This window comes from Phlebotomus papatasi, chromosome 2, assembly GCF_024763615.1.
Source record: "Phlebotomus papatasi isolate M1 chromosome 2, Ppap_2.1, whole genome shotgun sequence".
NCBI lineage: Eukaryota > Metazoa > Arthropoda > Insecta > Diptera > Psychodidae > Phlebotomus > Phlebotomus papatasi.
This window is the reverse complement of record NC_077223.1, coordinates 68474489-68501953: the sequence shown is the minus strand read 5'-3', so window position 1 is coordinate 68501953 and position 27465 is coordinate 68474489. Positions and strand designations below refer to the sequence as shown.

The window sequence follows — 27465 nt, the reverse complement described above, 5'->3', positions numbered from 1 at the left end:
CAGAGACAAATTTTATGTGTATATATTCCTACTGCCCTCCCTCCCATGTTACACATTTTCTTTTATTCTCCCGAAACTCACACACGAAAAAAAAATACACACTGAGCATAAATGTTTTTTTCCCTCTTTTACCTGGGCCTGAAATTTAATTCAAACCATAGGTCTCACACTGTTCGTTACACCATCGTCCACTCAGTCGCGCTTGTAATCCGTCAAACTATCACCTTTAGCCACTATTTAGTCCATCAGAACCGCCAGTACTGTTTTGGTGTTTGACCTGACAAAATACCACGGCAACCTTCAGTCCAAAACCACCCTCACACATTGCCATCGAGTGTCAAGATAACTCCTTAAAAAAAAGACTCCACGAAAGACTCCCCCCAAAGATATAGTGCTTCACAGATTTAGCCCAACAAAGAGTTCAGTTAACATATCACACCAAACCGCTAATTCACATTGCGTCACCGTCAATTAAAGTTTCGGGCTTCTATCCCAGTAATTGGAATCTTTTGTGACTCTCCGGAGCACTCCGGAAGTGATGAGGTGAGTTATTGTTTGTTTCCCAGCTCGTGAAATAGATCCCCATACACATTAAACAACACATATGAAAGATTTTTTTTTTGAAACATCCCACATGGAATGGGACAAAAGAAACTCTTTTTTTCCTGAATCACACAAAAGTCAATCTATTTTTGGCTAATTCTAAAAAAAAGAATATGAGGTGACACCTCAAAATCTCTGACCTTTGTTGAATACTCCAAAAAATGCCATTGTATCCCTTGCAAAATGATTGACATTTAAATTTTAAAAGCATATTTTAACCCCAAAAGGGTAGAAATAACAATTATCTGATAATAAGTGTTGTATATGGTTTGTGCTGAAAGTGTTAGAAGTGAAATAAAAGTGCGGAAGCTATTAAATATTTCTAGTTGTAAAATACTTCTAGCGAAAATTGAATAACAAGCCGGCTTTTGAATAATTTATGTTAATAAGGCTCATTATATATCTATAAGACCTGTAAGGGATATTTTTCATATTGCACAGGGGTATTCATTTTCCAACATCGATGTTTGGATAGAACAACAATTATTAATTCTCACAGAAAAGAGGAATTTTCGAGGATTCATTTCTTGAGGTTTCAGTTTTTGTCAAACTTTTTATTAACTTCACGTATGAGGAATTTGGAAAAATATGGATATTCTTCTTTTTTAAATAAAAGGGGTGCCAAAGTGTCCCAGGCTTTACAAAGTTCTCAAACTCGCGACTTAGATGCTGCCTCGAAAGAACTTTCACATCATTTAATGTTTACCGGTTCGCAACTGATTTAAACCGATTTACAAATCCCCACCCGGCAAATTCTGCAGAATTCTGCAGAAATTCGTCAGATTTGAATTACTAACTGCCGAAAAATCAGCAGAATTTCTGCAGAATTTTGTTCTAAGGTGGATCCGATCGTTGTATGAAAATTCTGCAGAATTTTCTGCAGAATTTCTATAGAAAATTTTAAAATTATCGGCAGAATTTCTTTAGAGTATTTAGATGATTTCTACATTTCTTCTACCCTTTCTAATGTTTCTAAACATTATTTTAACTACATAAAATATGTATTTCAATTAATTTAAAATTCAATTTTTATTCAACAATTTTACGTGAATACTCTCTTTTTTTACAATATTATTATAATGTTATAATTCAATATTATTAAATCAGCCATAATAGAAAATACGAAGGGGAAGGAAATGGTTAGAAAACACGAAAGAAATTCGCGATGCTCACGAAGTCGCACGACTATCCCGAAGCCACACGAAGTGTCCGATTGAATGACAAGAAACGTTAAAATTTCAAAAGTGCAGAATTGCAGATCGAAGTTTTGCTGGGTCACTCAAAAGATCCGTTAAAATAGTTTCAAGAGCAATAGAATTGATTTTCAAACAAAAAATGACTTATCGGTTCATAACCGGTCGACCACCGGTTCACAACCGATTTGAACCAATTCATAAATCACTCAAAATATTGAACAAAATAAGTTAAGAGTAATACAATTGAATTTCGAATAAAAAATCCATACATATCGCTTATGAAGCGCTTCATTACCGATTCAGTTTTATTGGACATTCCAAGATTTTCCAAAGAGACCAAACATTTTGACTTTTGGCTTTGAAAAATCGTTATTACACTGAGAAAAAAGAGGGTGCGATTAACTCGTTTCCTCATAATTTTAACACTTTTTATGTGTAAAAATATATCAACATTTTTTAATGTTAATTTTACACCTTTTTAATGGTAAAATTAACATGAAAAAGGGTAACTTTAACCCCTAATACACCTAAAAAGCATAATATTTACACCGATTTCGGATCATCAATTCATGGTAAAATTAACATTTCCGGAATGTTATTTTAACTCTTTCGGATTTCTCTCACTCACAAGGGAAGGTCTCGGACCTTCGGACGAATTTCTTTATGAAACTTTGCATATTACCTAATTTGGGCACGAGAAATACGATGGTGATAGTAAGAAACCTTGCAATTTGTTGTGTCACCCGTTACAGGGGGGGTGTTTGGGGGACAAAATTCACATTTTTGGCTGTAGGAGCCAGAGGGTTGGAGATAGCGACTTGGGGTCTTCGGGTGACCCCCCCATAACTTGACCTTGGGAATCTAAATATGACCTTCATTTTCCCCCCACCCCTCCCCTTCTCTTAAAAAACGTGTTTTTTGGGATATTTCGAAAACTACTCATCCGATAGGTTTCATTGTCGGATATGTTTTAGATGTCGTCCAGATGGATATTTCGTCCATACATACCAATGACCTTGAAATATTCCTTCATGTCATTTTTCAAGGTCAAATGTATTACGCATAAAATATTCATTTTTTTCAATCAATTTTATCAAAGTATGATTTCTTAATAACACTAATTTATTGAATAATGAATATAAACCTCTTTAAGCCACTTTAATGCCATTGACACGTTTTTGACATTTATGTATACTTCAATTTTTAAAATATCATTTTAAAAATACTTTATGTCTACCAAATTCTAATATTGAGCATTGACTGTTTTACTGAAGTAAGACATTAAGGTAATGAAATTTTCATGAAATTTGTGAAATTTATGAAATTTTATGAAAGTTATGAAAATTTACTGGATTATGTTTTAACGATTGTTGATCAATAATTTTAATTTTATAACAAGGATTATAATATGTAAATGAAATGAAATCTTACATATTAGAAGAAAAACAACATCTGTTACGACAATTATGTATTCAATTTCAAGTATATAAAGACCTACATGCAATAATGAACAAAAAATGCTATTTTATGGCAGGCTTTACTTACAAAAAAAATTTTAAAGTCACATAAGACATCTTTAGAAAAACTACGCAGATCAATCATAAAACGGTAAAAAGTATATTTAGAACATGTACAGTTCAAGTATAAAACGATTAACCCTGTGCTACAAATAGCTCAAGAATAAACTGGTTAAAGAAAATGCTAAAAATACGCACAGCTTAATCATAAAACGTTAACTGTGCTTAAAATCACGCACATCAAAATCATAAAACGGTAAAATGCTCTTAAAATCACGCAAAGATCAATCATAAAACGATAAATGAGCATAAGATCACGCATATCTTGATTATAAAACGGAAAAAGCGCTTAAAATCACGCGCAGTTCTATCATAAAACGGTAAATTCGCTTAAAATCACGCACTGCTGAATCATAAAACGGCTAAGATTGCGCTCAATATCACGCACAGATCAATCATAAAACGGTTAAGATTGCGCTTAAAATCACGCACAGATCAATCATAAAACGATTGAGATTGCGCTTAAAATCACGCACAGCTGAATCATAAAACGGTTTAGACTGCGTTTAAAATCACGCACAGCTCGATCATAAAAAAATAAATGCGCTCAAAATCACGCACAGTTCTATCATAAAACGGTAAATACGCTTAAAATCACGTACAGCTGAATCATAAAACGGTTAAGACTGCGCTTAAAATCACGCTCAGCTCGATCACAAAACGGTAAATGCGCTTAAAATCACGCACAGTTGATAAAACGGTTAAGATTGCGCTTAAAATCACGCACAGCTCGATCGTAAAACGGTAAATGCGCTTAAAATCACGCACAGCTGAATCATAAAAAGAAAAATGCGCTCAAAATCACGCACAGCTAGATCATAAAACGGTTAAGACTGCGCTTAAAATTACGCACAGCTGAATCATAAAACGGTTATTATTGCGCTTAAAATCACGCACAGCTCGATTACAAAATGGTAAATGCGCTTAAAATCACGCACAGCTGAATCATAAAACGGTTCAGATTGCGCTTAAAATCCCGCACAGCTCGATCACAAAACGGTAAATGCGCTTAAAATCACGCACGGCTGAATCATGAAACGGTTAAGATTGCGCTTAAATGCACGCACAGCTCAATCATAAAACGATAAATGCACTTAAAATCACGTACAGGTTGATCATAAAACGGCAAATGCGCTTAAAATCATGTACAGGTCGATTATAAAACGATAAATGCGCTTAAAATCACGCACAGGTGAATCATGAAACGGTTAAGATTGCGCTCAAAATCACGCAAAGCTAGATCATAAAACGGTTAAGACTGCGCTTAAAATTACGAACAGCTGAATCATAAAACGGTTATTATTGCGCTTAAAATCACGCACAGCTCGATTACAAAATGGTAAATGCGCTTAAAATCACGCACAGCTGAATCATAAAACGGTTAAGATTGCGCTTAAAATCACGAACAGCTTAATCATAAAACGGTAAGTACGCTTAAAATCACGCACAGTTCAATCATAAAACTGTGAATGCGCTTGATATAACGCACAGTTCGATCATAAAACGGTGAATGCGCTTAAAATTATGCGATTTTTTATGCGCAGTCCTAAGCGTTTCATGATTAAACTGTGCGTAATTTTAAGCGAACTTGCCCTTTTATGATCGAGTTGTGCTTGTTTTTGAGCACATTTACCGTTTTATGATTGAACTGTGCGTGGTTTTAAGCGCATTTACCGTTTTGTGATTGAGCTGTGCGTGATTTTAAGCGTATTTACCATTTCATGACCGAACTTTGCGTGATTTTAAGCGCATTTACCGATTTATGATCGAGCTGTGCATGATTTTTAGCGCATTAACCGTTTTATTATTGATTTGTGCGTGACTTTAAGCGCAATATTAACCGTTTCATGATTCAGCTGTGCGTGATTTTAAGCGCATTTACCGTTTTATGATTGAGCTGCGCGTGATTTTTAACGCATTTACCGTTTTATGTTCGAACTGTGCGTGATTTTAAGCGCATTTCCCGTTTTATGATCGATCTGTGCGTGATTTTAAGCGCATTTACCGGTTTATGATTGAAGTGTGCGTGGTTTTAAGCGCAATCTTAACCGTTTTTTGATTGAGCTGTGCGTGATTTTAAGCGCATTTACCGTTTTATGATTGAGATGTGCGTCATTTTGAGCGCAATAATAACCGTTTCATGTTTCAGCTGTGCGTGATTTTAAGCTCATTTATCGTTTTATGATCAACCTGTGCGTGATTTTAAGCGCATTTACCGTTTTATGATTGAGCTGCGCGTGATTTTTAACGCATTTACCGTTTTATGTTCGAACTGTGCGTGATTTTAAGCGCATTTCCCGTTTTATGATCGATCTGTGCGTGATTTTAAGCGCATTTACCGGTTTATGATTGAAGTGTGCGTGGTTTTAAGCGCAATCTTAACCGTTTTTTGATTGAGCTGTGCGTGATTTTAAGCGCATTTACCGTTTTATGATTGAGATGTGCGTCATTTTGAGCGCAATAATAACCGTTTCATGTTTCAGCTGTGCGTGATTTTAAGCTCATTTATCGTTTTATGATCAACCTGTGCGTGATTTTAAGCGCATTTACCGTTTTATGATCAACCTGTGCGTGATTTTAAGCGCAATCTTAACCGTTTTATGATTGAGCTGTGCGTGATTTTAAGCGTATTTACCGTTTCATGATCGAACTGTGCGTGATTTTAAGCGCATTTACCGTTTTATGATCGAGCTGTGCGTGATTTTAAGCGCATTTACCGTTTTATGATTGAGCTGTGCGTGATTTTAAGCGCATTTACCGGTTTATGATTGAAGTGTGCGTGATTTTTAGCGCAATCTTAACCGTTTTTTGATTGAGCTGTGCTTGATTTTAAGCGCATTTACCGTTTTATAATTGAGCTGTGCGTGATTTTAAGCGCATTTACCGATTTATGATCGAGCTGTGCATGATTTTTAGCGCATTAACCGTTTTATTATTGATCTGTGCGTGACTTTAAGCGCAATATTAACCGTTTCATGATTCAGCTGTGCGTGATTTTAAGCGCATTTACCGTTTTATGATTGAGCTGCGCGTGATTTTTAACGCATTTACCGTTTTATGTTCGAACTGTGCGTGATTTTAAGCGCATTTCCCGTTTTATGATCGATCTGTGCGTGATTTTAAGCGCATTTACCGGTTTATGATTGAAGTGTGCGTGGTTTTAAGCGCAATCTTAACCGTTTTTTGATTGAGCTGTGCGTGATTTTAAGCGCATTTACCGTTTTATGATCGACCTGTGCATGATTTTAAGCGCATTTACCGTTTTATAACTGAGCTGTGCGTGATTTTAAGCGCATTTACCGTTTTATGATCAACCTGTGCGTGATTTTTAGCACATTTGCCGTTTCATGATTGAGCTGTGCGTGATTTTAAGTGCGGTTACCGTTTTATGATTGAACTGTGCGTCATTTTGAGCACCTTTACCGTTTTATGATTTAGATGTGCGTGATTTTAAGCAAATTTACCGTTTTATGATTGAGCTGTGCGTGATTTTAAGCGCATTTACCTTTTTATGATTGATCTGTGCGTGATTTTTAGCTTATTTACTGTTTTATGATTGATCTTTGCGTGATTTTAAGAGCAATCTTAACCGTTTTATGTTTGAGGTGTGCGTGATTTTAAGCGCAATCTCGACCATTTTATGATTGATCTGTGCATGATTTTAAGCACATTTACCGTTTTATGATTTTGATGTGTGTGATTTTAAGCACAGTTAACGTTTTATGATTAAGCTGTGCGTATTTTTAGCATTTTCTTTAACCAGTTTATTCTTGAGCTATTTGTAGCACAGGGTTAATCGTTTTATACTTGAACTGTACATGTTCTAAATATACTTTTTACCGTTTTATGATTGATCTGCGTAGTTTTTCTAAAGATGTCTTGTGTGACTTTAAAATTTTTTTTGTAAGTAAAGCCTGCCATAAAATAGCATTTTTTGTTCATTATTGCATGTAGGTCTTTATATACTTGAAATTGAATACATAATTGTCGTAACAGATGTTGTTTTTCTTCTAATATGTAAGATTTCATTTCATTTACATATTATAATCCTTGTTATAAAATTAAAATTATTGATCAACAATCGTTAAAACATAATCCAGTAAATTTTCATAACTTTCATAAAATTTCATAAATTTCACAAATTTCATGAAAATTTCATTACCTTAATGTCTTACTTCAGTAAAACAGTCAATGCTCAATATTAGAATTTGGTAGACATAAAGTATTTTTAAAATGATATTTTAAAAATTGAAGTATACATAAATGTCAAAAACGTGTCAATGGCATTAAAGTGGCTTAAAGAGGTTTATATTCATTATTCAATAAATTAGTGTTATTAAGAAATCATACTTTGATAAAATTGATTGAAAAAAATGAATATTTTATGCGTAATACATTTGACCTTGAAAAATGACATCAAGGAATATTTCAAGGTCATTGGTATGTATGGACGAAATATCCATCTGGACGACATCTAAAACATATCCGACAATGAAACCTATCGGATGAGTAGTTTTCGAAATATCCCAAAAAACACGTTTTTTAAGAGAAGGGGAGGGGTGGGGGGAAAATGAAGGTCATATTTAGATTCCCAAGGTCAAGTTATGGGGGGGTCACCCGAAGACCCCAAGTCGCTATCTCCAACCCTCTGGCTCCTACAGCCAAAAATGTGAATTTTGTCCCCCAAACACCCCCCCTGTAACGGGTGACACAACAAATTGCAAGGTTTCTTACTATCACCATCGTATTTCTCGTGCCCAAATTAGGTAATATGCAAAGTTTCATAAAGAAATTCGTCCGAAGGTCCGAGACCTTCCCTTGTCAGTGTATAGGAAAGATTCAAAGGTATTTTCGTATAAAGATGAAATGTCCGCTTGGATAATTTCTAACACATATCCAAAAATGAAAAAAAAAATCGCACGACGCGTTTGTGAGCAAACCCAGAAAAATCATGGCTTTGAAGGGGAAGGGGAGTGGTGGGGGAAATGAGGGGTATGTTAATGGTCGCAGGATCAACTTATGCGGAGGTCCCAAGTCTCCATCTCTAATCGTTTGGTCTCTAAGCGTAGTAGCGACCGGACCCACAGACGAACAGACAGAAAACTCGAAACTTCATACAGTAGACTCTCTTAAATTCGGGCATCTTCGGACCGAATGTCACCCGAATTAGAAAGAAATTCGGGCATCAAATTTTTTGAAATGCAACGATTTTTTGTTCTTCCGCATAATAATATTAAGTTTACAATTTCGTATTTATGTTAAATTCCATGAAACCCTCTTTATAATGAAAAATCACATCATAACTAAGGGTGTCTACACATTGTTAGCAGTTTTCATCAAAAATTGCTCTTTTGAAGGAAATCGTCCGCACTGTTGCAGGTAGAAACGTCAAAATTTTGTCAAAAATGCGATTTTTGACGAAAATTGCTCCCAATGTGTAGAGGCCTTAAGACGCAACATGCCAAATTTCAAAATACAGTGGAACCTCGATAGAGTCAACTATGTATTTCCAGGCATGTTGACTCTATTGGATTCGATGACACTATTGGGGTCCGAAAAAATCAATTAAAATGTGAAATTTTGACTACTATTTTATGTTTTTACTAGATCATTGATAAATTCAGCGCGATAGTAGAATATTTTATTAAATTAATCCATAAATGCTATATCCTCTGGCCCAAAAGAGTCTTGTGTTTAGGAAAAAGTTGGAGATTTAGGAATGATTTTTAAAAATACTTTTATTATTAGTAAATACATTCAGACCCGGGATTATGCACATTTTCGGGACCGTAAAAATGCGCGAAATGGCATTATACATCAAGAAAATTTGCATAACCGCAGGCAATTTCTTTTTGATGAATTTACTTACATTTTTTTTGCTTAAAAATTTTAATTTTTTGTTGCTTATTTTTGTTTTTGATTCAAATTTTCTTTTGAGATACTGATATTTTAAATTAAAAAATCACGTAAAGAAAATTATTTTGTTCGAAAAGGATTACACGGTTAATATACCTACGAATTTTATCACAAAATTTCCATATCCTTACATAAATATTTTTTCTTGTGTTCAATATACACAATAAGACTGGTTTTTATTTCGAAAAGATCATATAAAATCATATAATATTATTAGTTCAATAATATAAGAAAAGTTGACTCTATCGGAGTCAATTTGGGTCCAAGCTGACTCTATCGGAGTCCGTAGAGTAAAAAAATAGCTATTGGCTCTAATGGAGATTGACTCAATCGAGGTCCCACTGTATTATCTACATTCGAAAACTTAAAAAATGTCGATAAACTTTTTTCAAATTTAACTGCTGCTCGAATTAAAAAGTAGCCCGATCTTAAAAAAAGACGAATTAGCGAGAATCTACTGTATTTTTAAAATTCTACCAAAATACAACCATAAAACTCAAACGGTAAGACATATCGACTAACGGATTTCAGTAACCTTCCTAAAATGATATAATCTCGAAGCTAATCTTTTCTTTACCCCCCTTTATGCGTTTCCTATATATTCCCTATTTTCTAAGTTTGCTCAAAATTGGCCCTAGCGATTTCGTTCTTTTTTGGATATGTTTTGAAGGTAGTCCAGCTGATCATGTCGACGTCGCCACCTATCACCAGAAAAACAGCCATCTTAGATTATTCAATTAATATGTTAATGATTATTTTGGGAAAAGTGCCCATGTTATGAACGGTCCCAAGCTTTATAATGACTAAATTTTTCCTATGTTTCTAAATAAATGCGACTCTGCAATATATTTTAAAACAAGACATTTTCCCCTAGTTTTTAAAATATGGATGAAATGAGTCACATTTATTGAAAAACATACGAAAAATTGAGTCATTGTAAAGCTGCGAACCGTGTAAAGCATGGGCACTTTCCCCTAAGTACCGTCTTCTTAAACAATTCTTAATTTCAAGATCCTTTTATGATGATTTATAAACGAATTTAAATCGACGTTAATCTTATTTACATCCAAGAAAATTTGCGAAAAGGAACATAAGGTTGTGTTCCTTCTCGGGACGGGAGTTAGAGTAGCTTGCAAAGACATGAACGCTTTGCCACCCTCTTTTTTGCTACGAAGTAGATTTTTTTGTCGTGTATATAGTCAGAAAAAATTGTTTTTGTTTTTGGCACACCGATGATCCACTCGTCCCTAAATGGCTAAAAGGTTTAACCCTTTAAGGACGTAAGGTCAAAAATAATTTCTTCTGACTTTTTAGAGCAAAACACAACTTTAAAAGGTCATAGGAAAAATTTCATTTTTGGGTCACTGGTGACGCAATCGTCTTTCAAAGGTTAAATTAAATAAATCTTAAAGGTGTTTAACATTTTCATAATTCTCCGTTTTTGTGAAGTTTGTTACATTTAAACTTGAAAGACTCAAGAAATTTGACGCTTTAAAATTGAAGATCTTTATCAGAGAATACGAATCAGCAATTAATGTCCTTAAATTTAAAATTGAAAGTAAAATAGCATATGTTACAGTAAAGCATGAAACGACCATGAAGGTTGGACTGTCACCCCAAAATAAAACTTTTTATTAAATTGATCGTTGCTTTTTATTAATTGCAAAAAAATGTTTTAAAAAATGTGTAACACCGAATAATTTTTAAATAATCATTTTATTTTGGAGTGATGATTCAGCCCTCGTGTGATCGATACATACTTCATTTACCTTAACCGATTCATGATTCGGTTTCCGTTTTTCGAATGAGTCAGGTTTTAATAAGTCAGCAACCGCCGCATTCTTGGTACAATCAAGGATTTCAATTATTAATTTAATTTATGAATAATTTTCATAAATAGTTGTTTATAGTTTTATTCATAACAAATGCATACATCGCTAGTGTAACATCCGTAATAACATTTGAAACTTATGTAGGATTTTCAATCTATTAGTCTTTACGTCTATAGTAAGGTGGAGTAACTGGATCGTTTTCCGTAGAGTGCTATTTAAAGTTAAACGCTTGTTTTTGGACTGATGAAATTCTTTTTTACTTCTTCTAAATCCATAGAATTATTCACTGTTTCATTCAGAAACATAATATAAAAAAAATTATCAACAATATTAAAGAAAATTTATAAAATAATGATAATACTGAAATAAGTCAGCATGCACTAACTGGGTCGCCTTTTCGCTAATTCACTTTTAATTAAACCTTTGGATTTAAGATACTTTTTTCACAAGGAAAAAACAATAAATGTTTTCAATCAACCAGCTGTCATTAGTGAAAATATCACTGTTAGAAAATTTTTAGTTAAGAACCCAACTGGCACAAGAATGAAATGAGTCGATTACACTCACTTATTTAATGGATAAAAATATTATTTTTGCTTTTTCTCAAACTTGAATAGTTCTATTATGTTACTGTAGTGAATATATTACAGAAATAAAAAAAAATATAATTTTAAGTGAATTAGTCATAAACGATCCAGATAGCGAAGTGCCCGGATTAGCACATTTGAGTGTACTACTCCCATCAAATTACTGTATACTGTACCAATATAGAATAAGTAAAATCACATCATAAGTCGAAAGCATTCAATGAAATTTAAAATAAAAACTCAAATTTAAAATTATTCTATCCCCAGAATCATAAGGATAAATAGTTATGATATGTTTCAGCAAATAAAGTCAATAATAGAATTTAAAACTATATCTAAATTTCTTGACGCTTTTCTATCCTGACAAATACTTATATGTACGACAAAGTTTAGTATTCAAAATTGTTCACTAACAATTATCCATTTCCTTATGCAGTGCAATTTCCAACAAATGTAAATTTTCCCTGAGCATTTTATCCCTCTTGCTTTAATTTAAATTATTTCTATGGGTAAATTCCGAGAATTACCTTACAGTCATACCTTCCTGTCCAGACATTGGGACGCTTCTTGGAAACTTGGTTGCCACCTTAAATGTTGTATTTTAAATAGAATTTTCAATAAGTTCACCTTTAATTGAATAACTTGTAGGTTAAACCTCTTTTTTTTTAATTTCTAGCAATTTAATGCATATTGCAAGTATGAGGATGGTTTTAATTCGTAAATTACATTGTGATGGATTTTGAATTCAATCTATAATGGTGGTTTTCTTTCTGACTTTTTCAAATTGGAGGCAATGGGGGGTGGGTGTTTTGGGTGGAAAATTTTTCATTCGTCATTGCTGAAATCGTTAAATATGCTTTCTTGTATTTTTCCTCGAGGTTTATGTGTGTTCGTGGGGTTGGAAATGTGGAAAAGTCATTGGAATGAGAATTGGTTTTTATGTGAAAAAACGACAAAAAAAAATGGGGAGGGTTTGTGCATGTTTCTAGATCGCCATTTTTTGTAACTTGTAGTATAATTTTTTCATATTTTACCTTTTCGTGCTTAGCAATACACCCTCCCATTCACCACCCTCACTATTAAATCGTCACTCATCCTCCCCTTTTAGCGTCATTCTCATTCTTTCTTTTTTTTTGTGGAAACCGCCAACACCCACAAGAAGGCACATAAACACCCAAGGGAGAAGGTAAAAGCTCGCCTTTTCTCAACCACAGAGAAAACATACATAGCCAAAAGAATTGGGTGTCTTTTCCAATGTGACACGAAACTTTTTGGCGCGAGCGGTGGAAGGACAACAAAATTATGTTGCTATTTCGATTTAACAATCTTCCAACCCAGTCTAATTGTATTTTACAAGTTTTCCATACCATCCTATATATAGCTAAATAGTGACTTCTGTGTGCGTGCGGGATTTACAGGTGATTCTTTTGCGCGTTTGCCGTTCAAATGTTACATAGTGTTGATGGCATAGAAAGAGCCGAAAAAAGAGAGATGATGTAGTATGAGGGAGAACAGGTGAAAATGCGCACCCACGTCTGCTATTCTTCCTCCCCTTCTTTCATACCTCACCCCCTTCAGAGCACTATTCTACACTCTTCACTATATGTGTATACTTTTACACTCCTTCGCGTTTTTACAACGTCATAATGATCTCAGCTATGAGGTTAAAATTTCATATTTTACACGAAATTTACAAAAATTGAGCAAGTCTAACATGAAACTTTAAGAAACATTGAAGTGTTTACGTTGGTTTTTTTTATGGTCGTTGTCCTTTTTTTAATATTTATTAGTGATAACGTAGGTACAACACCTTATAACTATGCCTTTTCGCTAGGAAAATTTCTAAAGCAAAAAAAGCGAAAGCTCATAATTGCATATCCTAATAAGGGAATAGGCTAGTCAAATCCAAGCATTGTGGGATTAAGTTAAGTTCAGCTTACTGAATAAATCCAAGCACCTTTAAGCTTTTAAGGACGAGTGGGACACCGGTGTTCCAAAAACAAAAAAAAAATAGTTTTTGTGACTTTCGAAAGTAATTTTGTCCATATAGTGCGATTTTTTTTTTATTTTAGGGACATCGGTGTCTTATTCGTCCTGAAAGGGTTAACCCTTTAAGGACGAGAAGGTCAAAAATCGGGGATCAGAAAAAATCACTTTTTTTGACTTTTTAGAGCAAAGTATAACTTTAGACGATCGTAGGAAAAAATTCATTTTTGGTCACCGGTGACCCAATCGTCCTTTTAAAGGGTTAAGCGGGTTAAGTGGTAGAAAATTTCTAGTGACCTAAAGAAAATTCGAACTTAAAACACCTACATCATAGAGCGAACATTCTACCACTTAATCCGTTATGTAAGTTTAAGTTTAAGTTTATTGAAATACCACGAAAAATAGGTTACAATCCTCTCATAATTGCGTGGCAGGGAAAAACAAAAGAAAAAATAAGAAAAAAAGAATGTGAGGAAAAATGGACCAATACTAAATTTGAGGAAGAGATGATGAAGAAAGCAAAGATATTAGAGAAACCCAGTCTGGAAATGCCTTTGAATTCCCAAACGAGAGTCACGAACCTCACGGGGAAGTGCGTTGTATAAAGCAACTTGTTTAACAAAAAGAGTGCGGTAAAGAGTTTCCCGCTCTTATCAGATTTATCAGGATCTGAAGATTTAGGGCAGGATCACATTAACAGTAAAATGTTCACCGTATTTCGTTAATTTACGCATTGCCATTGCAATTCTTACGCAAATTCTCGATTACCGTATTACCTTATCTCACACGATTAATTTCTCTTACAGTTTGTTTTGCTCACCGTTTATCGCATTTACGTTTTATTTGTTCAATTTTCTTATATTATTTTCACCTAGTGCCACCGAGTATGAGATTAAGGTAATACGGTAATCGAGAATTTGCGTAAGAATTGCAATGAAAATGCGTAAATTAACGAAATACGGCGAGGCTACGGCGAGCATTTTATTGCCAATGTGATTCTACTCTTAAACGTTCGACAAATAAGGACAAATAAGTCTATAAAAAAAACTTCATATTTCTAAAACAAACCTATCCTTCAGAACTCTTTGATTTGAAGGTAATAAACGCCTAAAAAATTTAAAATAAAAAAAATACAAAAAATGACTTTAATTAGTCGTAGTAATTTTTTTGTCATTAAAGGGTCAAAGGCTATAATGGTACTCCTCTATATTGCGAGAATACTACTTAATCCTATTTTTTGTGACTAAATAAATAAATACTAATAAAAATAATAATAAAATAACACTAAACCTACCAAGAGTAGTTTAAAAACTTTTTAAAATTAACACATAGGGTAAGTGCGCCAAATTTCGGCATAAGTTGCATGCAAGCGCCAAAATCTCCAGTTTGAAATGTAATATTTTTAATGCAAATTTTATATTTTTATTACTTCTTTTTAAGAAGTGTCGCTTGGAATCTCGTAGACAGTTTATTGTTTTTATTTACTCTAAAATCATTCTTAATGCATTTTAAAATTAATAAAAATGTTAACGTAGCATTGGTAGCCTATTCCGGCCACCTTTATTCTCATAGTTCCTTTCTCCTCCGGAATTCTTCCAATGCTTTTTTCAGATCATCTTCCTCATCGAAGCGATATTTTTTGTTCTCTTTTTTGCATTGTATAATCTCCAGAGTATGCAAAAACTAAAAATTCATGGAAAATCGAGGAACAAAAAAGGTGGCCGGAATTGCAAGCTGGATGGAATTTGGCACATTTACCCTATTTAAACGGAACAAATGCCGCTATCAAACTATATGGATTTTGCAAAATATTCATGTAATATATTTTTCAGTGTCTAAATTTTAAGTTTTTCCTCTTTTCCAAGAGAAGTTTGTTGAGTATCCTTCCTACCGCAATCTGTCATATGACCGAACACTCTATAGGGAAAACAACCAAGAACAGTTGTCGTCAGTAGGTTTAGTGTTAACAGTATAAATAATGGGAACTGATACAGTAATATGAAGTAGTTGTCAACACTGCAATATTTTTAAATCAGATATTGGATTTTAACGAACAAGACCTATATATGAATTCATAGATACTATAGGGTCTATAGGATTGATACCCCAAATGATTCTACTATATTTGATTTCCAATAAAAGGGTTTTTTTTTCAATATTACGATATTTTCGAATTATGAATTATATACAATTGTGATTACTGCATATCAAATCGAATAATGTGAATGTTCATTAAGTTTTCCTAAGAGACTTAAACATTTCTATTAAATATTAGTTAGCTTATTATCAATTATTGATACTGGTAATTATGTAACAACCATGAGGAAATCTCTTAAGAAACGTAAAAGAAATTCACATTATTCGAAGGCATGAACGTTCGAAGGGAGAGTACTTTCCCCTACATACGTTTTATACAATAGACCTTCTCAAAGCTGTACAGTTTTTTTTTATTTAAATGTCATTCAATATATGGATAAATTTGATCAAGAATTTGTTTGAAATCTAAAGATTTTTTACTCGTATTAGTTTTACTTAATTATTATTCTAAATTCTACGAAGAACTTCAACGATTAAGAATCACTATTCAACTAAAAAAAACTATAGTAAATTAGAGCCTAATTGCTTGTTTTAAAATACATAACCCTATGTGAAAAATGTTAACAAACTATTTCGAAATGAAAATACGACTACGGAATTAAAAAATATTCCAATCTCAAAATTAACTGTTAAAAATCGTGGGTAAAAATCTTGTAAAATATTGTTGACCAATAAAAAAAAGTAACAAGATGTTTAGTTACCCCCAAATTCCATAGATTTTTATAAAGATTATTTTCCCTTTAAACAAAATATCTTGTTGAAACCGTATCTATAACAATTTTTACACTTTTTATACAAGATCTTGTAAAAATATTGTTAAAATTCGTTTTTTTATTCACAAAAAAAAACGATTTTTTGTCGGGAATAGTTTGTAAAGTCCTATTTGACCAGTTCCCATAAACGGAATTTCGGTGCATAATTTCTAACATAAAACATAAAAATCGTGATCAGTATTTCCACCAAATTGATAAATAATTTTGGAAAACTTATTTTATGATCGTTTTTAAAGAAAAATATTAAAATGAAAGAGAAATCTATCTGTTTTGCAACGCCATCCATAGAGAAATTCAAATAAAAACCAGACTTCGAAAAAACTTTTACAAGAATCTTACTTCACTTGTCCCAAAAAAATAGTACGTTTGGGAAATATTTTTATTTAGAGAAAAGTTGTTTTTATCGGGTAATATCACTAAAAATAATGGGTCTTTCTGCAACAAAAAAAATCCAAGAAAATATTTCTTTAATCTCAAAATATGTCCCAACGTACGACTTTTTTGGGACAAAGGGAGTATGTAATACTCTTGGTGATTTGGTTCTAACAAGATATCTTATGGAAAATAACAAAAAATTTAATAACAAATAAACTTATAGAGACGAGAGCAGCCAAACATCTTGTTACTTTTTCATATAAATTAACTTATTTGACAAGATTTTTACATAATTTTTTACAAGATATTTTTTGAGAGTAGACGAGATTTACTCGGAATTGGAAATATTTCATTTTCACACTAAATATTTAAATATTTAACTAAGATATACTTATACAATAATTATATCTATTTTCTAAATAATTTACTGATAAACACTTATTTTTTCTTGTTCTCAGAATTTTTCGTATAGGGTAAGTCTGCCAAATTCCGGCCAGCTTGCAATTCCGGTCACCTTTTTTTGTTCCTCGAATTTTTAGTATAAATTTTTAGTTTTTACATACTCTAGAGATTATACAATGCAAAAGAATAGCAAAAAATATAGCTTCGACAAACGAGATGACGTGAAAAAGACATTGGAAGAATTTTCGAAGGCCAAGGAACTATGAGAATAAAGGTGGCCGAAATAGGACACCAAAGCTATGTTTACATTTTTATTCATTTTAAAATGTTTTAAGAATGATTTTAGTGTAAATAAAGAAAAAACTGTCTAAGGGTTCCAAGCAACACTCCTTAAGAAGAAGGAATAAAAAAAACAATTTGTATTAAGAATATTACATTTCAAACTTGAAACTTTGACGCTTGCGTGCAACTATGCCGAAATTTGGTCCACTTACCCTATCTCTAAATAGAATAAGTTTTTCTTTTTCAACTTTTCATAACTTTCAAGATTTATTCCATCACCGCCTGTGGCGACAAAATCGCAAATTTTTAAAAATTCAAACGAAGGATTCGTTGAGTTTCCATGAAGCGTATGCTTCATGTACTCCAAATAAACATCCCAAAAGGCCATTTGAGACTTAAGCAATTCTTCAAAGGCCTTTTATACCCTGTCTAAATTGCATAACAAAACCCGGTTCGTTATGAAAATTTCGCAGGCCATAAACCACTAGAAAAATTGAAATCTATCGCACGCGAGTCGCGAGATGGTGAGGTAGATGGATATTCTCCAACCCAATATGGCTCCTCAATTCAGTCACGCTAAGTCCTCCACACCCATCCCCCCTATTGCGAGTGTATATGTATTTTTGTTAAATAGTTTTTTTTTCACTTCTCTCCAACCTAAGCCCCGAGAGTCGTTTGGTGGAGTTGTCAAGGATACTCCAGTGGCAAAACACTAGGATATAGTTACTTTAGCAACACATCGCCAAACAATTCTTCTGGCACCCGCGATTCTCACCAAACGCCCGAGGGCTTCATTTGGCCCTCTCGACTGTACCAGGGCACTCCGTGAACGGACTCACGACAGAGTTCGCCAATTTATTCCACAAAGAACTCCTTCAATCGCATTTGAAGTTCTTTGCTTGAGAACGTGGTTTCTTTTTTATTCCAAAATTGTTTTTTATTTTTCTTTGTGAAACTATGAGGATTTTTCTTACCCTCATTTTTCTTATTAAAGATTATCATTATCGTGAAATTAGAGACCAAAAAAAGAGGTGATTTCTATCAATAATTCAAATGGGACAAAACAGTGTTTGAATTAGGGGGTAGTTTTCCGTGTGGGCGATATTGGGAGAAATCAATTGCAGGCCGTAAGTAAATTATAATATTTGTTTTTTTGACCTTATACCTCTTCAAGTCCCTGAAACCTATACTGTTTAGTTCTATTTTTGTCACCATTCAGTTTGGATGGTTACCAAAATTCATTTTAAAGTGAAAAATTGTGTGGGCGTTATTGACACATTTTCGGTATTTATTGATACTTTTAGGCATTAATTTTGATTTTTTTTTTGAAATATAAGGACCTAAAAATCAACATGAGATTGGAGAACCTTGGCACTGGGAGAATTCACAGTTTAATTGTAAAGTATCTGTGGATCCTTTGGTGCCATCGTTTGACAATTTACCAGCATCATCATAATAAGAGATCCTTAACTAAAAACACCCAAAAATTTACATCTCAAACCGAAAAAAAACAAATTATTCTAGAAAAGACGTACACGAAAAATTACCATGGCAAGGACCTTTTTTTTGTTATTCACCGAGGATAAGAATAAGTTATTGATAAAACTTTTCGTGGAAACGAGTATTCTTCCATTTGATGCAATCAAGGTTATTTAATGGCGGAAAGAATTGGCAAAGAACACATAAATTGATGAATGACTTTTTGTCTAGAGTGAAAAATTAATAGTCTCTACCCACCTACAAGACATTTCGGCGTCTCACAGGAGGTAGCAAAATAGGGTGGTAAATTTATACTGCGGATGGTTGGTATAAATCAATGCTAATTCTAATACACCTTTCCACTCCGCGTGTTATTTCCCGCCAACAGAGGCGTGTTTAGCCTCAGAGGGTGGACTTCGAAAGACGCGGGTGTAAAAAAAATGGAGCTAGAGCGAGTATAATAGTTTGAAAAGAAAACGAGACGCCATATATATAAAGGTAGTTAGATTAGCTCGAGCTCTGTACATGAAATTAGTTTATCGTTCTCAAAAATCACTGTACTTTCCAACACATAATACGAACCTTTCGTGCTGCAGAGCTTTGGTTGAGAAATTGCTATTAGACCTCCCCAAGCTCACCCCTCACCTCATCATAAGTCTACTATATACAAACTAACCCCTCGCTTTTATTGATTAAATATTTTAGTGCTGATAAATGGCGCCGCAAAACTCAACATTATTACACGAAAACGTCGTTGATTCAGCCTCAGACTTGAGTCGCTACAGTCCAATTTTACCCCATGGCCGGCCAAAAGAAAGTCCATTGAGGAGAAAATCAATATGCACCTCAACTACAGCCATTCAGGTAAAAATAGTTTATACACCTTGCTTATATATCCCTCTTTTATACACATTTTGTGTGCCTTCTGATTTGCATAATGATTGACAATGAGGGGAAAAATATCATTCCCTATGTGACTGTATTTCGACAAACTCTCCTACAAGACACAATATCCCTTTTCTGAATAATAATTTTTTTAGTGAAAACTTTTTGTTGAAAATTAAGAAAATATCACTAAAAAGCTATAAATAGTTTTCTAAAATTATTAGAGTAATTTAAATGATAAAAGAATCAACAATTTATTGAAGGAAGGATATACCGGATATACCCAAAGACCCTACGTCGCTATTACTAACTGTTTGGCCTCTAAATACTATAACAGACGGATTACAAGCAACATTAGGGAAAAGTACTCTGCCTTTGAACGTTCATGCCTTCGAATAATGTGAATTTTCCTTTAGTTTTGCTAAAAGACTAACACATTTCTATGAAAATATTAGTTAGATTATTATCAATTATTCAAAATTATATGATAAAAATGTGTAAGTCTCTTAGGAAAAGTCAAAAAAATTCATATTATTCAAAGGCATTAACGTTCGAAGGGAGGGTACTTTCCCCTACATTTTTTCAGAAAATTACACCACAATATAACTCAAAATTTTCCAAAATTCCACGATCGGTTTCTAAATTCGAAAAATAAATAATAACTTCTTGATGATTTCACAAGAAGTCTCATTGACTTTGCTCAATAATAACAATAAACTTTCGAAAAGAAAAAGCCGAGCGAAACTTATTCGAAAGTCAACCGAAAGTCTCGAGTCCAAGTTCACATAACCGCCGGTTTAGCGCTTACTGTTCTTCCATTTCGAATTTTCGATTTCCGGTATTCTTGATACTTTAATCATCAACAACAGTCACAAACATTTGCTGCAAAAAGTAAATTTTTATGTAGTTTTGTAGAATTTCCGAATGAAAGAATGCTTGAATTTTAATTTCATTAAAATAAATTACCTTCTTCTGAACTTATTCACTTTTGTACAACCCTTTCATTTAAATTTTCGATTTTTTCACGGGGTTTTAAGTAAGTTCTTAATGATATATCTTCGGATTGGTGCAGTGTGAATTTCAATCGAAAAGAGCTTTCAAATCAAGAAAGTTATTACTGAACGTAATGATTATCACACACTATTCGAATTTCGAAGTGTCTTCGATATCGACAATTAAAATTATCATCTTTCTTGTCAAAAATATCAAAGCAATGAAGTCTATTTATATTTATTTTCAATATAAATCCCCATTTAATCATTAAGCAAATCCTTCAACGGCTTATTAGTGTATAATTTCATAAATTTTCATACCCTTGCGCTAAATTTAAAAATTCTTAATTTTATACGATTTTTCGAACATAGGGGCCCAAGCCCATGCTTTGCACTCTCCCAAGCTTCATAATGATTAATTTTTTCATATGTTTCTGAATAAGACTCCGCAATATATTTTCAAAACATTTTTCGAAATATCTGTGTGCGATGAGTCACATTTGTTGAATAATATAGGAAAAATTTGGTCATTATAAAGCTTAGGACCGTGCAGAGCATGATCAGTTTGTTCTAGATGGCATTTTGTGTAAATGAAAGCCATTTACTTTTTAGCCAACACTTTTAAACTATGAAACTCCAGTTTCGTTCACTATATTCTTGTGCCTGTTCACACCCGATATTTGATTATTTAAAAATAGCCGAAAATTAGCTGAGGAAAATATCGAAATAAATATGGCGAACGGGAAAATGCACCAAAGACAAAAATTTAATTTTTATTTTTCATGAGAAAAACGCCTAAATTTCTTAAGTGTAGTTTAATATTTATCGCTTAATTTAGTATTATTATCGTTGAACATCAAAAAATTTAAATCGAATTTCGAATTTTCAAATTGAATTTTTCAGTTTGTTGCATTGATCTCAGACACAACAAAGTGAACTGAAAACTTTTTCGGTTTCAAGAAAATTTGAACTATGATCAAGAAATCATATAATAATATACCTTTTGAATAGTAAAACCGATCTTCGATTTCTAGGGTAAGATGAGGTAATTTGGAATCATGTCTATTTTGGAATTTTGAATTTTTTTTTTCACTGTTTCCGATATTCAAAAAGAAAAACAAAGACATACAAGACTTTACATTCGAGAGTACTTCTTCGTCGTTTTTTTTTTCCTTTTGCCATTTAAACCTGTTAGGAAATCTCACAGTTCCATATCAGACATGATTACAAATTACCCCATCTTACCGTACACTTGGAAAAATTATGACTGTGGTTAAACAAAGCAACGACACTCATAGTATTCCTGCATCATTATACATATTTCCTCTCATGACCTCATGACCGTTAGTAACCCTTGTAACAGCTTTCTAATTTAGTTATTTTAGTACCCGTCAAATAATATCTGCAGATATCTTTAAGATTTCTGTAGAGAAAATCTACACCTCTACAGAATATCTGCAGATAAATTCTGTAGATATTCTTACGAATTTTATTTGGGCTTGGGACAAAATTCGTCAGAATATTTCGGCAGATTTATGACGAATCTCTGATGAATTTCTGTAGATATTCTGTAGATTTTTTCTACATTCCAGACTTTCCAGACAAGATGTGTCAGAAGAGATGGAAAAATTTTTCACTGAAGTTTGCAAAATTCTATAGAGTTATTCTTAGTGATATCACGGTGTTTATATAAAATAAAGAATTCTGCGACGCCGTGTTACAAGTAGAGAAAAGTGAAGTGAAAACTTTAAACAGAGTGTCGACCAAAATTTCGTGTTTTTGTATCATTCGATTGGTGATTTTTAAGAAATTAGTATTTTTGCTCGCAGTTTTTTTACTTATCTAAAATGTGTACTCGGTAATGCTTGTTAAGCAGAGCATACAATTTTCTTTATAACTTCTACAGTTTCTTCATAAATCAACAATATTTTTGTGAAGTAATGGAGGTTATGCAGATTTTCTAGGGAGAAATTCTGCCGAGAATCTGCAGATTTTCTCTGAATGTACTAGAATATACCGTTAAAATTCAAAAAACCTCCGAGTAAAATCGGCAGGTAGAGCAATGATTTGACGGGTATTTCATAAATATTCGCAACTTCCCACCCGGCAAATTCTGCAGAATTCTGCAGAAATTCGTCAGATTTGAATTACTAATTGCCGAAAAATCAGCAGAATTTCTGCAGAATTTTGTTCTAAGGTGGATCCGATCGTTGTATGAAAATTCTGCAGAATTTTCTGCAGAATTTCTATAGAAAATTTAAAAATTATCGGCAGAATTTCTTTAGAGTATTTAGATGATTTCTACATTTCTTCTACCCTTTCTAATGTTTCTAAACATTATTTTAACTACATAAAAATATGTATTTCAATTTATTTAAAATTCAATTTTTATTCAACAATTTTACGTGAATACTCTCTTTTTTTTACAATATTATTATAATGTTATAATACAATATTATTAAATCAGCCATAAAATAGAAAATACGAAGGGGAAGGAAATGGTTAGAAAACACGAAAAAAATTCACGATGCTCACGAAGTCGCACGACTATCCCGAAGCCATACGAAGTATCCGATTGAATGACAAGAAACGTTAAAATTTCAAAAGTGCAGAATTGCAGATCGAAGTTTTGCTGGGTTCTTGAGAAAATTTAATTTGAAAATTCGAACTTCTGTGTCAATTTTTCGAACATCAAGGACATTTTTAGAGAATCAATAACACAAATTGTGGAGTTCAACAAACAAAAACTATATGTTTTTCACAACACTAATTTATTATTTACTTTAAGTATATGCTGTTCGTTATATATAGATCTGAGGATAAAGCCAAAAATGATATCAATTCAATAATATTAGATTATTTTTTCCTATTTGCTTCTTCTACAGCTAGAGTTGAAAAACTTTGAAGATCGATTTCGAAAGCCAAAGAAAAGACATTTGTACTTCTTGTGACTGAACTATATGACCTATTGGAATTTCGAAGTGTTTTGAGTGCCAAAATATAGGTGAGACCGGGGTACTTTTAGCCAGCAAATGATTTGTGAAAAAATGATAAGATTTGTCTAATATTTTTATGTTTCATAAGTAGCATTAGGTTATTGGCTATATGAAACAGTATAGTTCAAAGCTCTAAAATCCTTGCCTTTTGTCCAAGTGAAAAATATCTCTTAATTAACTTTATTAAACCAGAAACAAAGTAAAACTATGACATTTTGACTAACAACTTAGAAAACCAAATGCTGGACCAAAAACTGTAACATCAAACTACACTTTTATACCCATTTTATAAAAATGCTTCTAAATTGTAGGATAACAGGATCAGACTTACAAATATTTCTGGGAATATGGGGATGTGTTCCTGCTTTCATTAAAAAATACTTTGCTCAATGTACATTTTAAGGGAAACGAGAAAAATCCACTGTCTACTTCTACCCCTGGCTAATTGTACCCCGGTCTCCCATATTTGTTTTTTCTTTGTTATGGGGAAAATCAAAATAACAACGTACTCATAAAAAAGGCTCATTTCATTACAATTATCCTCATAATCCCTGACTACAAATACTTTCAACAGCTTCCTATAGTGTGACATTTCATAAACTGTCCCCATATCGTGCGAAAATTCAATTTAAAAATTCGAAACTGACTTTAAATCTTCGAACATAAACGATTTTTGTTTAAACAGGATTCCACTTACCTTTTATCCAAGACACATATTGGAGAATCAAACTCCAGTTGTGAATGGGAAGATTCTATTGTACAGACTAAAATTTAAGTATTATAGTCCAAAAATATTTTTTATTGATCTTAACTGTGACACAAGAAAACTTTATAATATTGCTAAGTTTCTATTATTACATCAAACTATTTTAAATCCGATTTAAGAAATTATCTCTCTTTTTACAACATTTCTCGTTATCTAAATTACTGAATGATGACTATAACTTCATGCCATAATTTATAGAGATTATAATTCGGTACCATAATTTTTAAGACCATTACCTACGATTTGAAGATTACCTACGGATACGTAAATTATTTTATTGTTTTATTAAATACTTAATTACACGTGAATAATGCTTAAGTAAAAGATCACACTGACCATTAAATTCCCTCTATCATTGTTCCTTTCAAATGACTTCTTCTGTATTTTTTTTCTTTTTTTAAATTATTTATAAATTGGTAAGCTGTAAAATTGTTAGATTTAGGAGGAGTGACTAGCATGATTCTGTTTTTACTATTAATAATTTATCAATGATTTATTCAAATTTGGTTTTCTTGTTTGAACGATATGAAAACTTTAGGTGTTGGATTTTGATTCTCTAAAAATCTATCTGATAAATCGTCAGTTGGATCAGCAATTGTCGTGACTTCCTCGTCACCTCATCAGCAGTTCTTGTATTGTATTAACTATTTCCATGTTGTTAGAAGTGCTGATGAGGTAATGAGGAAGTTACAACAATTACTGATCCAACTGATGAAATAGTGAATGGCACATAATTTGCACAAAATGTCGTTGATGTTCGAAGATTTCAAACTCAATTTCGAATTTTTAAACTAAGTTCGCACAGGATTTCAGCCACCACACGGACGAAACAAGAAGTAAAAATGTCTTTTGATTTTCGAAATAGATTTTCGAATACCTTTTCTCCGGCAAACTTCGCCTGTGAACGGATCTGTTACGATTTCTAGTAACCATCGCATTGACCATAAAAAATCTCACAGATTACCTCAAATTTACACAGTTTTTTCGGGAATTTCGAAAAAATATGCAATCATTAGATTTTTATGGAACTTTATGTAAAATTAACAAAATTATACAAAAAAAAGCGAAAGAAGTTTGTGTCTCGGCTAAATTGAACAATTTTTAATCGCACAGTTTTTTAACAGTAATTTGCAACTCATCGCCTATTTCTTCTATTTTCTTGTATTTTTTTATTATTTACTTCTCTCGGAAGAGAAATATATCCGTGCACTCAATGAAAATGCATCAGTAAATATACGGCGATCAATATAATTCTGCCCTTTAAGCACAAGAACCACTAATTCAAGAAAGTAGTTTTAAGTATTAAAACCCCATTTCCTGGTAAGTTACCAATTTTTTATGTCTCATCTTTCTTTTAATTTAGCCGGATGCCGACGATGAGATTCCCATTTGGATATGCGGTGAACCAAGATACATTTCCGGCATCAATGAAGCCACAACTTGTCGAGATTTGATTGAAGCCCTAATTGCAGACGAACTCAAAAACACCCCCAATGGTATTTAGCTCAAAAGATCCTTTTAGCATGTTACCAGAAAATTAAAGATTGGTCATGTTTTTTTGTATTTTCAGATGTCGCAGCGTCGCGTGATTTTAATGATTACGTGATAACGGAAAAATGGCGCTCTGCGGAACAACCATTATCGTCCGATACGTTGATTCTACCCTTATGGCAGGCATGGGGTGAGGCGAGAAATGAGGTGAATAAATACGAAATTAATTGCATACTGCATTCCTAATCCACATAACTTTTTTTTTGCTTTTGACCTGACAAAAGGTTAAATTCAGACTGAAAATTGCCAAACGAACTGAAGATAGAACATCGAAGAAACAACAAAAATACAAAAGACTGAAGAAACTAGTTGGAAGAGTGCTCAAGCAAGGGAAAATCATCCAGGAACATCTTGAAGCCTTTGATGAGAAAAAGGAAAATGGGAAGAAGATTCTTCTGGATACTTTCCTAGAAGACACTTCCAAAGCTCTAGCAGAGAACAAAGTTGGAGAAGAATGCGATGATTTGGACAGTGGAGTTCATTCTGTTGGCAACAAAATTGATTCTTTTGGAAAATCTCCAGCAAAGAAACTCTCAGACTTTTCCATTCCTCCAGAATTTAAGAGAGCTTCCCTGCAATTCCATACGATTCGCAAGGAAATTGTGGCCAAGATGTACGATCTCAAAGTTCTTTTGCATCGCGAAGAGGAACTTATTGATCACTTAGAAGTGAAAAATCGCGAATACAGACGCCAAAATGAAATTTACAGCAATCCAATTCCTCAATCCCAAAATCACATTGATAATGTCCAGAAGAATTTGCAGAAATACACTGAAGAGATTGTCCGAGGGGAAGATGAACTGTTCAAAACAAAGCTAGAGATTCAAGAGACACATTCAATCATTGAAGATCTGAGAAGTATGATGATTGACAGTGATGTTGTCAGTGGTTTTGGGGAAGATGAGTTCAAAAAATTATTCATTGAGCAAACATTTGTCGACAATATCAGTGAATTTTGTGATAATAACGATACAATAGTTGTTTGAAAAACATAATATTTGTATGAACTTTTCTACCAAGAGAAATAAAACCTTTTTGGCATTTTTACTTGATTAGCTGAAATCTCTTTTTTTGAAATTTTTAAACTTACGAGAGGCCGCGTAAATGAAAATATTTTAAAAGTTGTTAACTCAATGCTATAATTAAAGACATTGACCATGCTCTTAATAA

General features: G+C 33.0%; 2 protein-coding genes across 4 annotated transcripts in view; one reads left to right on the top strand and one right to left on the bottom strand.

Moving 5' to 3' along the window:
* The window catches only part of LOC129803999 (CDAN1-interacting nuclease 1), a 70385-nt gene that overhangs the window by 32860 nt on the left and 10060 nt on the right, over positions 1 to 27465 (bottom strand). The window lies entirely within an intron of this gene.
* On the top strand, positions 172 to 27357 carry LOC129804000 (ras association domain-containing protein 9). Of its 2 annotated transcripts, none has more exons than XM_055850938.1 (5): positions 172 to 543; positions 19811 to 19969; positions 26108 to 26240; positions 26315 to 26442; positions 26520 to 27357. In XM_055850938.1, the coding sequence occupies exons 2-5, from the start codon at positions 19820 to 19822 to the stop codon at positions 27279 to 27281; spliced, it is 1173 nt and encodes a 390-aa protein (XP_055706913.1). In that variant the 5' UTR covers positions 172 to 543; positions 19811 to 19819; the 3' UTR covers positions 27282 to 27357. The 2 variants fall into 2 exon arrangements, with proteins under 2 accessions (XP_055706913.1, XP_055706912.1); XM_055850937.1 differs by lacking the exon at positions 172 to 543 and adding an exon at positions 18140 to 18753.